Source organism: Sus scrofa, chromosome 2 (assembly GCF_000003025.6).
Source record: "Sus scrofa isolate TJ Tabasco breed Duroc chromosome 2, Sscrofa11.1, whole genome shotgun sequence".
Lineage (NCBI taxonomy): Eukaryota > Metazoa > Chordata > Mammalia > Artiodactyla > Suidae > Sus > Sus scrofa.
Window position 1 is genome coordinate 4,068,696 of NC_010444.4, and position 16,816 is coordinate 4,085,511.

The 16,816-nt window shown below is 58.9% G+C and overlaps 1 protein-coding gene across 4 annotated transcripts in view; it reads right to left on the reverse strand.

The window, feature by feature from the left end:
- TPCN2 (two pore segment channel 2) overlaps nt 572-16,816 on the reverse strand; it is a 35,799-nt gene continuing 19,554 nt past the window's right edge. Inside the window, exons 14-26 of one of the 4 annotated variants that reach the window (XM_021082688.1) lie at nt 15,697-15,816; nt 15,539-15,598; nt 13,118-13,246; nt 12,375-12,424; nt 10,860-10,959; nt 9,569-9,640; nt 8,340-8,413; nt 7,798-7,879; nt 7,632-7,714; nt 7,215-7,296; nt 6,762-6,856; nt 6,161-6,246; nt 572-816 (exon numbers count right to left, since the gene is read on the reverse strand). In XM_021082688.1, coding sequence (XP_020938347.1) covers nt 6,168-6,246; nt 6,762-6,856; nt 7,215-7,296; nt 7,632-7,714; nt 7,798-7,879; nt 8,340-8,413; nt 9,569-9,640; nt 10,860-10,959; nt 12,375-12,424; nt 13,118-13,246; nt 15,539-15,598; nt 15,697-15,816 — 1,026 coding nt within the window. In that variant the 3' untranslated portion in view covers nt 572-816; nt 6,161-6,167. Of the gene's footprint in view, nt 817-5,430; nt 6,247-6,761; nt 6,857-7,214; nt 7,297-7,551; nt 7,715-7,797; nt 7,957-8,339; nt 8,414-9,568; nt 9,641-10,859; nt 10,960-12,374; nt 12,425-13,117; nt 13,247-15,538; nt 15,599-15,696; nt 15,817-16,816 lie in introns of those variants that run through there. The other 3 variants (XM_021082687.1, XR_002341414.1, XM_021082689.1) reach the window with 3 other exon arrangements.

The following is a 16,816-nucleotide window of genomic DNA, read 5'->3' on the forward strand; positions in this document are numbered from 1 at the left end:
GGATTTCTGACCTGCAGAGCTGTGAGCCGGTAAGTGGGGTGGGGGAGACGGGGGAGCTGCTGCATGACAATTTGATACACAGCAGCAGTAAACCAACACATTCCCTGTTCGAGCCTATCATCACGATTTTAATGAAATTCTAGTTTTTCTATATATGCTTTGAACATCTCTTGTTCAATTTATTTTTAAGGATCACGAAAATTTCACTTATTTAAATAGCCTTTGATGGTGTCTTTTAAATAACTTGGGGTAGTTTGCTGTATTTAGAAAAGCAATTAATTTCAGTCCATTACTCTTATAACAAGCTGGAGTTCCCGTTGTGGCTCAGTGGTAACAAACTTGACTAGCATCCATAAGGATGCAAAGTTGACCCCTGGCCTCACTCAGTGGGTTAAGGATCCAGCATTGCCGTGAGCAGTGGTGTAGGTCACAGACAGGGCTCAGATTCTGCATTACCGTGTCTGTGGCATAGGCCAGCAGCTGTAGCTCTGATTTGACGCCTGGCCTGGGCACTTCCATATGCTGCGGGTGCAGCCCTAAAAAAAACAAAAAAAAAAAAAAAAATCTTATAACAAACTATTTTGCTGAATCTTTGCCATGTTTAATAATCTCGGCTTTTCGAGCCAACCCAACGTCCGTTCTCCCATTCCTGGTAATCAACTCCTCCCCCAGGGAGCAAAGTCTCCTGCCATGTCCCACCATCCTGCCACCTGCTGTCTGTCACACGCGGTGGGGCGTCACTCCAGGACCTTGCTTCAGACGTGTAAGCACTCCCTTCTATTAAACCATTTGATGTCTCCAAAAAAATTGGCTTTTCTGTAACAATCATATCATTTGTGAATAGTTACATTTCTTCTACTGTTGTTTTTTACTTATGTATTGGGTATTAACGAGCTGGCCAGCTTCTCCAATGCAAGGTAGACTTTACTGTTCCCGATTTTAAGGAGCCCGACAGTACCATCTCCCCATCTGGAAAGCTCTTTCCTGGAGGTTTCTGGTCAGAGAGCATCCACAGGGCACCCAAGTGGGGTGAGGAGGGCACCACCCATGGCAGCAGCGATAGGAGACACTGTTTACAAGGGAACTGATCAAGCGAGTGCAGAGTGAAGGAGAATGGGACTCATTCAGGAAAAAAGTGCTTAGAGCTGTGGAAAGACAGAAATCAGAGGAATTGGTTGAAATTAGAGGCACTGATGTAATTTTATAGTTGTCAAGATGATAGGTAGATGGATGGATAGATGGATGCATAGATGATAGATGGATAGATGGATAGATAGACAGGTAAGTAGGTAGGTAGCGTGACAGATGGATGGACAGGTAAGTAGGTAGATGGATAGATGGATGGATGGGTGGATGGATGGATGGATGGATGGATGGATGGATGGATGGATGGATAAGCAGGTAGATAGGCAGATGGATGGGTGGACAGATAGATAGGTGGTAGAGGGACAGACAGATAGACGATGCATTCCCGAGCTCTGTCCAGCCAGGGAACCTGGGTCCAGCAGCACCTCAACAGCCCTGAGCGCACCCCACATCCACATCTTGGTTCCTAAGGCTCTTCTCACTTAAAGCAACAGAGGACCTGAAAGAAATGACTCATTCCAGGGCTGGGGCAAAGAAGGTACAAGAGGAGGTTAGAACACCTTTTCATGCCGGAAAGCAAAGAAACAAAGAATGGCAGGGATGTAGTCAGCAGTCACAGACCCTAGATGAAGGGCTCCCTCCTGGCCAGATGAGGACAATTGAGCATGAAAAGAAATCTAGCAACAGACGAGGCGCACTGAATAAAAGAAACCACGACTCACACAGATGGAAGCGGGGGGCGGGAGGGGGAAGAAAGTTGGGTAAGGGACAGGACAGTCACAGAGTGTCACAGCCCCTCCCCACGCAGTCACTGCGAAGGGAGGAAGAGTGACTTTGCGCTGAGCAGCCTGGCCACCATTCCTCACCAAACAATGAGACCACGTCAGCCACGGGGCAACTGAAACCGCATACCACCTGCCAGGGTGCACTGCTTCTGCGGTGTTCACGTGAAAGCCACAGAATCTGCAGCTTGCAGAGGAAATCTCACAAAGAAACAATGGGGGGGCCATTCTACACCATCACAGGCTGGTCTTGGAAAGTGCGGCGGTCACCATGCCAGACAGGACCTCGGTGCCTCCCCCGGGAAGGTGGGGTCACAGGAACCTTATGGGCGGGACCCCCACATGTGAACCGGGTCCTCCAGTCCCAGCCCTTCCAGGTCACGGTGAAAGGAGGCAGGTGGCACCAGGACGGAGGACCAGCTCACAGCGCAGGCTCCAAGCAGCTGGTGGCCCCGAGCTGGGTGGGGTAAAGTGAGACCCTCCCCATGTGGGAGCTACATACGCCAGCTGAGAGGACTCGGGCCACCCAAGCAGGTGAGGGGCTTTGGTGCCAGCCAGGTCCCTGCCTCACCCACGTGCCCACACACCCAACTCCCAGCCCATCAGTGACGCAGACCCAAGACCTGCTTCTCTCAGTATAGGCAGCCCTGAGCCCAAGCTTCAGTCCACAGGCACCCACACCACCCTGCCCCACCAGCACCCCTCTGCTGCCTGCCAGCCCTGCCCTCCCTCTCCCGCCACGCTTCCGGATGGGTGCCGACCCCATCTCCCACCCTCCCCCACCCACCTCGGGCCCAGCCCCTCCCCAGACCAGCCATGTCCATCCCACATCCTGCTGACACCCAGGCCATGACGACACTGGCCACTCCTCGAACCCTAGCCCAGGCCACAGGGCTCATCTGGCCACAGTTGCCTCCTGCCCCACCTCCTCCTGCCTGATCAGGGCTTTAGGAGTGTCCTTGACTCCTGCCACCCTGCTAGGTGACTCCAGGGTCCCGCGGGTCTGAGTCCCCACACCTCATGCCCAGCCAGAGCACTGTGGAGTGACCAGAGCCACAGCAGCAGCAGGAAGGTCCCTGGAGACACCCCGCCCAGGGCTGCAGGGTGTACTTAGAGGTGTGAGCACGTGTTCTTTCTCAAATGCATCTTTGCCAGTGCAGCCCTGGAGTGCTCCTGTGCTCCAGAGCACCTTCCTGGGGACGGGGGACACTAGGAGCACGGCAGACCCCTCAGCCCTGCCCCCTTGGCCAGCAACCAAGCCCCAGCCCAGCCTGGAGTTCAGCCCAGGTCCTGCTCGGACGAAGCCTTGGAGGCCGACATCATTCGACACAGGGAACTGACGTGGGACAGGTCACCCTCAGCTCAAGGTCAGAAAGCACCAGCACCAGCCCTGTCACCCGCTCCCAAGGGCAGAGCCAGCCTCTCTGAACAGTGCCGTTCCAGGGTCCAGCGCGGGTCATCTGGAATTATCTGACACGTGGCCATAAAGTCAGAGGGGGCTTCTTTGCACACAAGCCTGGGAACGGGCAGGTGGTGGACCTTCAGAGCTAGGACCTGCATGGCAGAGGGCACATCACCCAGGAGAACCATGTCACTCCTGGTGGACAAACTTGTAGCCCAGTGAGGCCGGGCTCCCAGCCTCGGATCATAAGTGCGTGACAAAGGAAGCAGGTCTCCAGGAGGCCTGGGAAAAGCAATGAGCTACCCCTGGGGTCAGAGGTCCAGCTTACGTGAAGTCAGGCATCTGCATCTGAACCAGCCACTAGATGGCGCTCAGACCTTGGGGCGGGATGGAAACTGCCCCGGGGCACAGTCACTGAAGCTGGGAATAGACCTACATACAGCTCGCTGCTCCGTGAGGGCCTCCCCACCCAAACCCAGCCTGCCAGGAAGGCAGCCTGCAGAGAGGCAGGTCTGGGAGTCCTCACTGTCCCCAGAGGCACCCGAACCTGAGGAATATCAGGTACATGCCCAGAATTCATAACCGTGCTTTGATACTCAAACATTGTCAGGGAGTTCCCGTCGCCACAACGAACCCGACTAGGGACCCATGAGGACGTGGGTTCGATCCTTGGCCTTGCTCAGTGGGTTAAGGATCTGCTGTTGCCGTGAGCTGTGGCGTAGGTCACAGACGAGGCTCAGACCCCAAGCTGCTGTGGCTGTGGTGTAGACTAGCAGATGCAGTTCTGATTTGACCTCTAGCCTGGGAACTTTCATATGGTGCAGGTGTGGCCCTAAAAAAACAAAAAACAAAAAACAAACAAACAAAAAAAAAGGAGTTCCCATCGTGGTACAGTGGTTAACGAATCCGACTAGGAACCATGAGGTGGCGGGTTGGGTCCCTCCTGGCCTTGCTCAGTGGATTAAGGATCCAGCGTTGCCATGAGCTGTGGTGTAGGTTGCAGACACAGCTCAGATCCCCACGTTGTGGCTCTGGCAAAGGCCGGTGGCTATGGCTCCGATTAGACCCCTAGCCTGGGAACCTCCTTATGCCGCGGGAACGGCCCTAGAAAAGGCAAAAAGACAAAAAAAAAAAAAAAAAGACATTGTCAGAAGTTACAAAAACTGCAATCACAGAGGTTTCATGACATTTTAAAAGTTTTGTTTTTTTCCTTTTCCAGCCATGCCTGCAGCATATGGAAGTTCCTTGGGCCAGGGGCTGAAGCCCAGCCACAGCTGCAATCTATGCCACAGCTGGGGCAATGCTAGATCCTTAACCCACTGCACCACAGTAGGAACCCCTAGAAGTTCCTTTTAAAAATTTTTTCTGCTAATCCCATTTCCCTGACAAGCTGGGGAAGACTGAGATCAATCCCTGCAGTGGAGTCAGCACTTGTACCCTCATTTTCCCTTCGGTGCCTAGAGCAGACATCACTAATAGATCCCAGCACTGCTTCCCACAAAGATGCCCATCTATGGTGCATCACATGGCAATGCGGCCTGCCACACACTACTCACTTTCACTTCCCCCCACCCCAGCCCCCTCTGCCACACACCCTGAGGACACACAGAGTAGGGCCACCATTGACTTATATATATATATATGTGTGTCTCTGCAAATGAGAAAAAAGTGTCCCTCACCTGGGGCAGACAGCCAGTGCCAGGACACACCTTGGCAGCCAGGTACCTTTGTGCAGTGCACAACCTATACAACCATACCTAGGCTAGCATAAGGCCTGACAGTTGTTTTTCTTTTCTGTAATGCAAGCGCTCGTCTTAAATTTTGATTGCCGAGGCATCCACTTCAAAGAAGGCTATTTCGCATAAACACACTGCCAGCCTCTCGATGAGATAAAGAGCCAGGCCACCTTCCTCCACTGAGGCTCCTTTTTTAGAGATCTTGATTGATTTTGATGACTGACCATTTGAGCCACTTTTTGCTTGTTTCCCTTGCTTTAATTTCCCATTCTTATGTTTTAAATTCACCAAAAAAGAGTAAGCCCCTGAAATCCTCGGCCCCAATAAATGCAGAATCCCAGACCCACCCTCTCTCTCTCTCCATCTCTCTCCCTACCTATGACCTTGCTATGCAGCCCCAGGTGTGCTATGTAATTTCCAGGTCTTATAAGTAATAAAAACCTTTATTTTTTTTCAAAGTTTCCTGACAGTTGTTGCTGAAAGGCATCTTGCAGTCATAGCATGAACCACAAGGGCTGGTCCAACCACAACCCTGGTTTTTGACTGGCTGAGACCCCAGGGCCCGGCCCAGGGAAGCAGAACTAGAGCTGTGTCCACATAAGGATGACAATGACACCCTTGCTAAGACTTAGTGGTGAAGATGATTGGTTTTCTGACCCATAGAGAGACCCTCCCCCCATCACACTCACACGAGCCATAAAATAATAAAACTCAGTCCAGATTCTTACGTGCAAAACCAGGATCCTCAGCTTAATGCCCCGGAAAGCTGCTGGTCAGCCTGTGCAGGCCTCACGGGGGCCTCTGGTCCCTGAAGGCCACCAGCAGCGAAGGCACCACGGAAGTTGCAGGGCACGAGGGGGAGGCCACTGCGTCGTGCTTTGCAGACTGTCTGACAGGTCCCTACGGAGTCCCCCTCTCTCCGTCTTGAGAAAAACACATCCCACGGAAGCAGCTCACAAAGGAAAGTGGCGTGGATGCACCCAAAGCCACGGACGTGGTCCTGCTGGGCATCAAACGGGCCCTGCATCTGCCCCTGGCTCGGGCGCTGCAGTGGTTCTCTCCGAGGGGAAGCCTCTCCTCCGGGGCCGCCGCCGCCACCGCCTCCTCCTCCCCCGGCCGCACCGCCATCCGCCGGCCCAGCCAGGAAGGCGCACCTGGACGTCACCTGCACAGCTGCAGGTGCGGGTGGTGGCTCAGCTTCTCCATCAGCTCCTCCTCCGTGGGCTCCTCCAGGACATCCCTGGGGAATCAGGGACAGGATGGACCGGGAGCCATGGGCACCTCCAGGACAGCAGGTGAGCAGAAGTGATGGAAAGCCTCAGAGCCGCCAACAGGTATCGAGCGGACGCAGCAAGGGAGGGGAACACGGGGACCGGGGTCTGTCTCTGGGACATTAGCACAGCACCCTTCAAAGCCCGGGAGACGCCGCTCCGCACAGGCAGGAACTGCTCAGCACTCAGGCAGGGAGGGCAGCGTGGCCGCCCAGGGCCGGGCCGCCTCTGCGACACCGTCACTCTCCTGCACGAGCAGGGGGACAACCTCAAGGTTACCTCGGAAAAGAGAAGGGAGGGGCTGCCGCGGGCCACCTGGCTACAGCCACCAAGAGAGTCCCCTGGAGGCCAGCGGAGCCTGAGACGGCTTCCCTGACGAGGGTCCCGGAGCCAGAGACAGCTCCCAGCCGGGTCCCAGCTCGGAGCGCGGCAGGAGGGGTCGAGGCGTGGGTGCTGGGGGAGCCCTCCCTCCCCATCCACGCACCTGAACAAGAGCTCCACCGTCATCTGAGACGAGGCCCCCGAATCCCCCGCGAGAGGCTCTAGGTGACCGCGGCGGTCCCACTTGTGAAGAAAGTTCTGGCAAGCGGGAGAAAGGGATGGGGTGCCCGCAGGTGTGGGTCTTGCATGGAGCCAGCCCCGTCCCCTCCCCGGGCCCCCTCCGCTGTCAGCCTGGCTGAGAAGCTCAACCTGGACACCGGGACCCAGGGCCCAGCAAGGCCCGCCAGGTCCCACAGGAGACGCCTGCTGATGCCCACCCCCACAGGTCAAAGGTCAGGAGCATTCCAAGAGGCTCCCGGAACCCAGGGCCCAGGGCCGTCCCAACCCAGCACCAAGTTCCAGGTGGGCGGGCTGGCGGCCACCCACGCCATCCCCACCCGCTCAGTGAGCAAGTCAGAAACTCCTGACGGGAAGAGCCAGGCGGGATCTCCGATACCTCCAGGATCAGAGCCAGAAACAGGTTGACCCAGACGACAGAGGACACCAGCCACCACAGCACAAAATAGATCTTCGACCACCTGTGCAGACGAGGAAGGGGCCGCAACGGGCACCCGTGAGCAGAGCGTTTCAGCAGAAACCCCACTGGGCCGAGCACTGAACTTCAACCTGGCCCTTTAGGGACACTCAGCCAGCTGCCCGGGCACCAGGGCCAGCAAAGGGGGGCCGGCGAGCTGGTCACCTCCAGGCGGAGCTCCAGGAGCCCGGCTGTCACGGCCCAGAACCATCCTCCACACGCCCCATCGACCCCAGGAAGTGCCGAGCCGGGCGCGCACCCCACCGGGAGCTGCGGCTGGGGTGTGCCGAGCTGCGCGGGGCGGGGACACCGGGACGACAGCAGGACAGGGCCACTCACGGGCCCACGAAGCGCTGGAAGGCATCCAGGAAGACTTGCCAGTTGTTCACAACCATCACGTTCCACAGAGTGACCAGGGCAGCCTGCGGGCACAGACACAGGGTCCAGGAGGCCACGGGAGGCAGGGGGCGGGGGCACCCCAAGGAGCAGGGGCCGCGGGACTCACAGCAAAGTCGTCGAAGTTGTTGGCCCAGTACTCCAGCTGCTCGTAGCTCCCACAGGGTGCTGAGCCGTTGTCAGGGGCCAGGCTGGGGGAGCACAACCCGGGTCGGTGGCGGGGCAGGGGCGGGACGTACCCCCGGGCACCATGGCACCGCCTCAGCCCCTGCGTGAAAAAGGGGGGATGCCCCCCGGACCTTGGAAGTGCCACGAGGGCAGGAAGGAGGGCACACCCGGGAGAGTGACCTTCCTGAGGGCAGCCAGCCTGGGGAGCCCATCGGCCCGACAACTCAGGCCTGGCACTGGACCTGCAGGGCCAGAAAGGGGCACAGGGGCGGGGGCTCCCAGCAGCCACGGGAAACACCCTGAGCGCAGAGTCTAGGGAGGGAGGGCTCCTGGCAGGAGGAGGGTGGGAACGCAGGGTGGGGAGAGGGGGAGGGAGCCAAGGATGAAAGGGGAAGCCGGAGGCCCCTCCTGGGGCGCTGAGCCCCCCACGCCGCCTCCCAGGGCCCCGAGGCGGTCCCTTTGCGCCCTGAAGCCCCACCTCACCTGCTATTTGCAGGAAGCACGACGACGCCTCGGAACAGGCTGATGCCAATGATGGCGAAGACGTAGTAGACCACCTATGGAGATGGGACGCCCGTCAGCGCCCGAGGACAGAGCCTGCGACACCAGGCTGGCACGGCCGCCGCCCCGGGAACACCGGCCCAGAGGGAAGGGGGAGGCGGCCTTGCCAGGAACAGCCCCAGAGATACAAGCGGGCCCCGGGGTAAGAGCTGAGGTGGGGCCCGGGAAGCTGAGCTGTCCACCCTCCCTCCAGGGGGCCAGGGAAGGCATCAGGGAGCACGGCGGGGAGCCGGCCAGGCCCTCTGGGTGAAGTCCCTCTGCTCTCCCCACAGCCACCAGGAGGTGCCCAAGAGGCACCACTGGGCAGCCTTGTGCCAGCCAGAGGAGGGGCTGTTGGCCGCCCTGACCTGTCCCTTACACACCGGGGGCGGGGGCGGGGGGTACAGGGAAGGGGGACAGGCTCCAGGGTCACCCACCCCGCCTCTGGGCCTCCGTTCCTCCGCTGCGCAAATACAGTCTCGGGGAGGTGCCAAAGCAAGGTTCTACCTCAAGCCCGTGACAGGCCCAGAGCGCCGTGCACCGCGAGGGCCCCTCCCAGGGGCTCCCCACCCCACTACCCCCTGCCCCCAGGATCAAAAACAAGACAAAACTGCTACAGGCAGCCGCGTCAAAGCAGCAGGGCTTGTCACCTTCTCTCCTGCCCACCAGGCGGCAGTGCCTGGAGCAGCACCCAGGCCCCCGCTCGCAGGGCCCTGCCCGGCTGGGCCACAGTGGGAGCCAACAGCACCCGGGGGAGTGGCTGGGGACATCACGGCTGTCTCCGCAAAGGCAGCTGTGAGTTCCCCAAACCTCTCTGAGCAAGGACAGTTGAGCACAGCCGACCCGGGCCCTGTGGCTCTGGGGGCCCTGATGCCTCGGATCTTTCGTCTTCTCAGTAAGGCCCACAGCCCAGAAAACGCGAGGGATTCAGCAGGGACCGTGGGGTATCTGGCCCAGGAGGGGTGCAGGCGGGCGGCAGCACCAGCCAGACCAGCCTGAGGTCCTCTCTCCTGCTCCCTGTCCCCACCTGTGCTGTACCCCAGTCACCGGTCGCTGCGCTAACACTGGGACCCTCCTTCCTAAGGCCACCAGCCTCCCAGGAGCTCCAGCGCCCCCATCCAACAGCCCGGCCCCGGCTCCCTCCAGAGACCAGCGCAGGCGGCCAGACTCACCAAGAGGATCCCGCCGAAGGCCCGCATGTTTTTGATCAGGTCCAGGATGGTACTGGCCACCACAGCCATCAGCTGGGACGGGGAAAAGCACAGCCCCATTCCTCCTGGTCCCACTGAGGCGACACCACCCCTGCCCACCACCCGGCCCTGACCAGAAAAGCAGGACGGGACCAGAGACCTCCTGACCACACGCCTGCACACACACCCACAGCCATTCACACACCCCACCTGCACACACACAGCCACTCACACACCCCACCTGCACACACACACTCAGCCACCCACACATCCAGGCACGCTTATACCTCCATGCCCACCCACACGCAGACACCCCCACCCAGCCAGCCTCAGGGGAAGCCACAGTGTGAAGCCTCAGCCTACGCTGCCCGCCTGCCCGCTGAGGCCGAGCCAGCTCCTCCCTGGTCTGGAGGCTCCTCAGAAATGCCAATGGCGAGTGAGGGGGTCTCAGACCCGGCCGGGAACCTGAGCCCCGCAGGAGGGCTTTCGATCAGCCCTTCCCTCCACCTGACTGCTAGATGCTAAGAGATGGAACCCTGCTGCACGTGTGCGCGCGTGTGGTTACAGCACAGACAGGCACACGTGCGTACGACTGCACGTGCATGTGAGCAAGTACACAAGTGCCCTTATTTGTGTACACCACGCAGTCGTGCCTGTACAAGTTCCTATTATGTGTGTGCAAGTGTACGATTGTATGGGTGTGATTACACACGGGTGCATGTAACACTGTGGGTGGTTTCGTGCATGCACGTACGTACCCGTGAGTGCACTGAGTGGTCGCCTGTGTGAGATTATACACGTGTGTGATTACACGTGTGTGACTGACTGTGGTGTGAGATGACGGATGTGTGGACATGTGATCACACATATGATCACACGTGTGCTCGTGGGTCCGTGGGTGGCCGTGTGCCCTGTACACTGTACGTGTAAGCATGAGTGTGATCACGTGTGTGTGCATACACAAAGGCCTCAGGCAGCAGCCCCCTCAGCCCCCAGGATCCCCATGCCAACCTCACAAAGTCCAGGGGCCCCAAGGAGCACAGGGCCGCCCCTGCTACTGGCCGAGGGCCCTCACCCGGGTCCCACCACCCCCACTCCCGTCCTCACCCACGAAGCTCGGCCCGACGGTCCCCTGCCTCCCACACGGCCCCAGCATCACCGGCCGCGGTGCAGCGGGGGTGCCCTCCCAGAGGGGCCCCAGATGGCAGGCGGGGAGGGCAGGGCGCGTGCTCAGCCCTGGTGCCCGGCAGGCGGGCGCGGGCGCAGGCGGTACCTTCATGCTGGGGATGATGCGCAGGAAGCGGAAGACGATGAGCATGTTCGCCAGCCGGGTCATGTCCCACAGCGACAGCAGCCCCAGCATCTCTGGCTTCCTGGGGGCGGCAAGGTGAATACAGGACACGCAGGGTCCAGGGACAGACCGGAGGGGCCGCCACGGGCCCGCAGCAACCGGCCAACGGAGCAGCCAACCAGAAAAGCTCCACCGTGACGCCCGCAGCCCCGGCCACGCACGGCAACACCTTCCAGGGCCCGCGCCCGCCGCTTACACGGGAGGCCACGGAGTTCCAGACGCCCAGCTCAGGTCCCAGCGGAGCCAGGAGACCTGGCCTGTGACCTGGCCCCATCCTTGACCCTGACCCCTTGACCCTGGCCCCCTCCCCTAGGTGACCTTCATGGCCTTACCATGCTCTCATTGCTTTTTCTTTTTTTGTTTTTTAGAACCGCGGCACATGGAGGTTCCCAGGCTAGGGGTCCAAGGGAAGCTGTGCCGCCGGCCTACACCACAGCCACAGCAACTCGGGATCCGAGCCGCATCTGCGACCTACACCACCACTCACAGCAACGCGGGATCTTTAACCCACTGAGCGAGGCCAGGGATCGAACCCGCACTCTCATGGATGCTAGTCGGGTCGTTAACCACTGGGCCACGACGGAAACGGCACTGTGCTCACCTTTCTGTTTAAACCCATTCTCACTTAAAATGTACCCCCCCACACACAAAAGCGCAATGCTGGCTTTAGCGGACTTTAAAACACGGTGAGCCGGCCCCACAGCTGCCGGGCAGCGCGGCCCCACTGCACGTCGGGTGAGGACGGCGGAGTCGCGCCTGTCTGCTGCACCCAGACAGGCTTTCTAAGCGGCAGGAATCTCACCCCATCCCTGTCTCAGGCCACCCTCAGCTGCTCCACTAAGACAAGGTGGCCCAAGGTACCAGGAGACTAGGCCACGTGAGTGCAAACTGAGCACGCGTGCTGGCTGGGGCCGCTGTGCTCTGGGCCGCGAGACCCCAAGGCTGCCACGAGCCACACTGCAAGGCACCCTGGACCAGAACTGAGGGCTGCGGGGCCCAAACGCAGTGCGAGTTCAACGAGCCCCACCATCAACAGCGAGGTGTGACCCCAGGCACACAGCTTCTGGCCAGAAAGGGCCCAGCCCCATCCCAGTGCTCCCGGGTCCCCCAGCCCTCAGCCGGGGCCTCCCTGCTTCAGGCCCTAGCACTCCTGTGACCCGAGTCCGTCCTGGGGGGAGGGGGCTGAGTCCAGGCCCTGGGACCCGTGTCCGTCCTGGGGGCAGGGGGCTGAGTCCAGGCCCACAGGGGCACGTCCACAGCTCCCTGCCCCAGATCCGGGAGCAGTGCCACCTTCCTACAAGGTGTTAAAGTCTCCCCAAGAGCAAAGGGAAAGGGCCTGTCCCCACAGACCCCAGCAGGGCAGGAACCGTGGCCAAGGCCGGGCGCACACCCTTCCCCGGGGCTGCACAGGCCTCCCCGAGTCGCCCAGTCACTTACCAGCCCGGGTGTGGGAAGTGGTACGCGGCCAGAGTTGAGATCTCCAAAACCTTTAATCACAAAAAACCAGAAGCTCGCTACAGCAGGCTCACCCCGACACACTGTCCCCAGAGGGGCTTCTGGGGGAGAAATCAGAGCCCCGCGGTGGGTGCCACGTGGGGGAGGAGGACACCACGGCCCCAGGGGTCGGGCTACACACGTGGAGGGCGGGGCTCCGGAAGGGCAGAGCCTGGGGGGCCAGGAGAAGCTACAGGGTCAAGGACAGGCGGGGTCAAGGCCCTCCTCTCAGCCGCCCCCTCCCCTCCTGGGCCCACGGCTCTGACCCCGCAAATCTGAACACACATGACATCAATATCGCTGCTGTGACACACACACCGGGCACGACCCCTTGCTCCCCTGGGCTCTAGTAAAGGTTTCCTGAGACCCCCCAGTGCCTGAGACCCCCCGCCCCTTCCTCTCCCACACGAGGCCCCAGCGTCCCGAGTGGGGCTGGCCTGGCCAGAGAGGGCAGTTCTCGGGGTCGGGAGGGGGTGCACAGCTGCGGTGGAAACCAGCCTCCCGCAGCCCCGCCACCAGCCACCCGCTGCTCAGCCAGGGGATGCCAGCCCCTCTGTGACCAGAGGCAGGAGCCCCAGTTCCTGTGGCCCCCTGGTGCCCAGGGGCAGCTGAGAGACCCGGTGCACAGCCGGATGCTGAGCCCACACCGCCCGCCCCGGAGGCCCGGCCCGGCCATCTGACTTTACCAGCAGGACGATGGTGAGAAGCCCGTCAAACACATTGCTGGGGGAGGCCAGGTACCCCAGCAGGCCCAGGGCGAACACCTTGAGCAGCATCTCCAGCAGATAGTACAGGATGAAGACGCAGTTGAGGATCTGAAACGGAGAAGCAGCATGGTGTTCAGCTGCCGGGCTCTGCGACCTGAGCCACGGGCGACAGGACCCAGGTGGATCCGCGCCGCAAAACCCACCTCGAGGCCTGGCACGCAGACAGCCCTCCCCCTGCTGGGCCACTTGACCCTCCTCCCCCTGCCACCCTGCTGCTCCCCTCAAGAACCACCCCTCACACTTGGCCACCTCCAGCACCCCCTTCTTGGCCCACACCCTCTCCTCGGGTGACCTGTACCCCATTCAAGAACAATTCACACATCTGCACCCTGAGTCCAGGCTCCTCTGGCCAGGATCCCACAGGCCCGCGCCCCCCAAAACCCCAGCCCTGCATGTCCAGGGCCCACGCCGTCTCTATGCTGGCCGGGCCAGGGTCACCCTCCCCCTGCCTGGCCCTGTTCTGCCACAAGGATCACTCCCCACGGTCACCACCTGAGCCCCCTGCCCCCTGGTCTCTGCCCTGGACGCCTTGGGGGGGGGTCTCAGCCTCCCTCTGGTCCAGGGATAGCAATGCTGACACCATGTACCAGGAATGTCACCACCCACCCTCCAGGCCGATGGAAACTCCTGGCTCTCAGAGCGCCCCCCTGGTTCCGGGGGAGGGGGTGTTTCAGGACGCCTCATCATCAAAGGTGGTTTTTTTGGAGCCAGTAAGTAAAATACCCAGTAGCTTGTCCCTCAAAGGGGGCCACGGCGGGGGGGGGAGAAGGTGTTAGACCTTGCCCAGCATCCAGGCTGTATTCTTGTCACACCCATAAAGATAATTGTCAAAGGCAGCAGGAATAAACACTTCTGACTCTGCACCACAGCAGTTATCAAGGGGCATAACATGGTGGAATTCTGCAAAGTCACCCCAAGAACCCTACGTGGCACCGATCTCATCTGAAGTCTCTCATAAACAATCAAGGCCACTCCAGTGCTCAAAAAAACTAGTGTTAAAAAAAAAAAAAAAAGATAAAACACAGGTCAACGGTATCCAATTTGACATTTGAAAAGAATAAAAACCAGCCACCTCTGGAGCTTCCGTTGTGGCTCAGTGGTCAACAAATCCGACTGGGAACCATGAGGTTACGGGTTCAATCCCTGGCCTTGCTCAGTGGGTTAAGGATCCGGCGTTGCCGTGAGCTGTGGTGTAGGTCGCAGACGCGGCTCGGATCTGGCATTCCTGTGGCTATGGTGTAGGCTGGTGGCAACAGCTCCCATTGGACCCCTAGCCTGGGAACCTCCTTATGCTGCGGGTGCGGCCCTAAAAAGGCAAAAAAAAAAAAACAAAAAAAAAAACAGGCACCTCTGCAATATGTTAGTCATGCAAAGGAGCTGAATCCTTCCTGATGTATCAAGAAAAAAAAACTGGAAAATAGAAAATTTGTTTTCCTTTAAGTGTAAAATAGAGGAATTTCAAATAGCAAGTGAAGAAAGCTGTTTTTAAAATTTTGATGCTAAGTTTTACTCAACGTGTTGAATACACATGACTTTTTTTTGCTTTGCTTTTTAGGGCCGCACCCACGGCACATGAAAGTCCCAGGCTAGGGGTTGAATCAGCCTACACCACAGCCACAGCAACGCCAGATCCGAGCTGTGACTGAGACCTACACCACGGCTCACGGCAACGCCAGATCCTTAACCCACTGAGCAGGGCCGGGGATCGAACCCGAAACCTCACAGAAACTAGTCAGGTTCATTACTGCTGAGCCAGAATGGGACTTCCAACGCTGAATACACCTGACTTAAATGTGTGTTTTTTTAATTAGACAAATCAAGCTTTCCTTACATAATTAGAAAATATTTAATGATTTCCATCAGCTTAAGAACATTCCTGAGCTATTTCATGAAAATAAACTAAAACATACGCTTTGTTAAGGTCTGGTATTAAGGGACAGGGGAGTGCTTAAAATCCAACAGAAAAATTGTTTTAAGCTCCTAAGGAGTCTGACAAGAACTTAGAATATTAGGAAAGAAGCTTCCACTTCCAAAAGTGGCCGAGAAACAACCAACAAGATCTCAGATCCCAGGGCTGGACGGGCCAGGGAGCACCCCCTGCCATGCCTGCTGGGGCCCCCGCTGCCGTCGGCTCTGTCTCCACGCGACCTCCCTCCACCGTCCAGCCACGCCGGCTCCCCTCCCACAGCCCGGGCATCCCTGGGACCAGCGACGTGCACTGCCCTAGGACAGCCCCCCCTCCCAAGGACCCGGGGCCCCGGTGGGCAGGCCATGCCCTCTGCCCCTCTAATCCCAGTCACCCCAGAGACGGCCTGGCTGCGGTGCGGCCGCAGAGCTCACCCCCAGCACGAAATCGTCCCGGTCCTCGGGCCGTATGTCTGCATCCAACACCAGGAACACCTGCGGAGCCAGAGCGGACACGGCTCAGCCGGGACGCCGGGAGGAAGGGCAGGAGTGAGACTCGGGGACGGGAGACGCCAGGGCAGACCCGCACTCACGCAGATGGTCACCAGGTTTCCAAGAGCCATGAGGTTGCCCAGGTAGTCAAAGTAGCGGTGGCCGAAGAGGAACTGGGCACTCCGCAGAAACGGAGACTGGTACTCGGGCCGCGGCGGGTGCTGCGGGCAGACATACACGCTCAGAAACGTGCCAGGGTCTGGGCCCCATGACGCCTGTTACCCTCTGTCTCTGGGATCTGAATTCCTCCTACCTTATCTCCCATCCCAGGCTCTCCAGCCTAAGGGAATCATCTCAAACACAGTAAGTTTTAGGCACCAAGACAGCCATCCCAGTCATCTTAAAACAGAGAGGCGGGGAGTTCCCGTCGTGGCGCAGTGGTTAACAAATCCGACTAAGAACCAAGAGGTTGCGGGTTCGGTCCCTGGCCTTGCTCAGTGGGTTAAAGGATCCAGCGTTGCCGTGAGCTGTGGTGTAGGTTATAGACGCGGCTTGGATCCCCCGTTGCTGTGGCTCTGGCGTAAGCTGGTGGCTACAGCTCCGACTGGACCCCTAGCCTGGGAACATCCATATGCCGCAGGAGCAGCCCAAGAAATGGTAAAAAGACAAAAAAAAAAAAAAACAAAAAAAAACAGAGAGGCGGGAACAACCTACTTGGGCACCGATGCCGTAAGTAACCCACAGCGGACTCCAGGCAGGCATCTCAAATGCATGCAAAGCAGTCACCGTGGCATGAAATATCATGTGAAAATCTATACATAAACCAGAGGCTGTGGAAATTGAGCACAAACAAAAGAAACTCATACACTGTGACCAAGCTGCAGTGGAAACCAAAGGAGGGCAGCGTGGCGACATATGCTGATGTGAAGACACCACTCGGTGCCCTCCAGAGACGCCGCCACGTGTGCCCAAGGACAAGGCACAGGGCAGTCACCGCAGCATGAGATGGACTAGCCTGTGCGGGCCAGGCAGGGGCCACTGCATGTGGCTACTTGATTTAAATTTAAATCGGAGTTCCCGCTGTGGCGCAACAGAATCGGTGGCATCTCTGCAGCTCCAGGATGCACATTTGATCCCCGACCTGGCACAGTGGGTTAAAGGACCTGGCATAGGTCACAACTGCAGCTTGGACTTGAGCCCTCGCCCAGGAATTCCATGTGC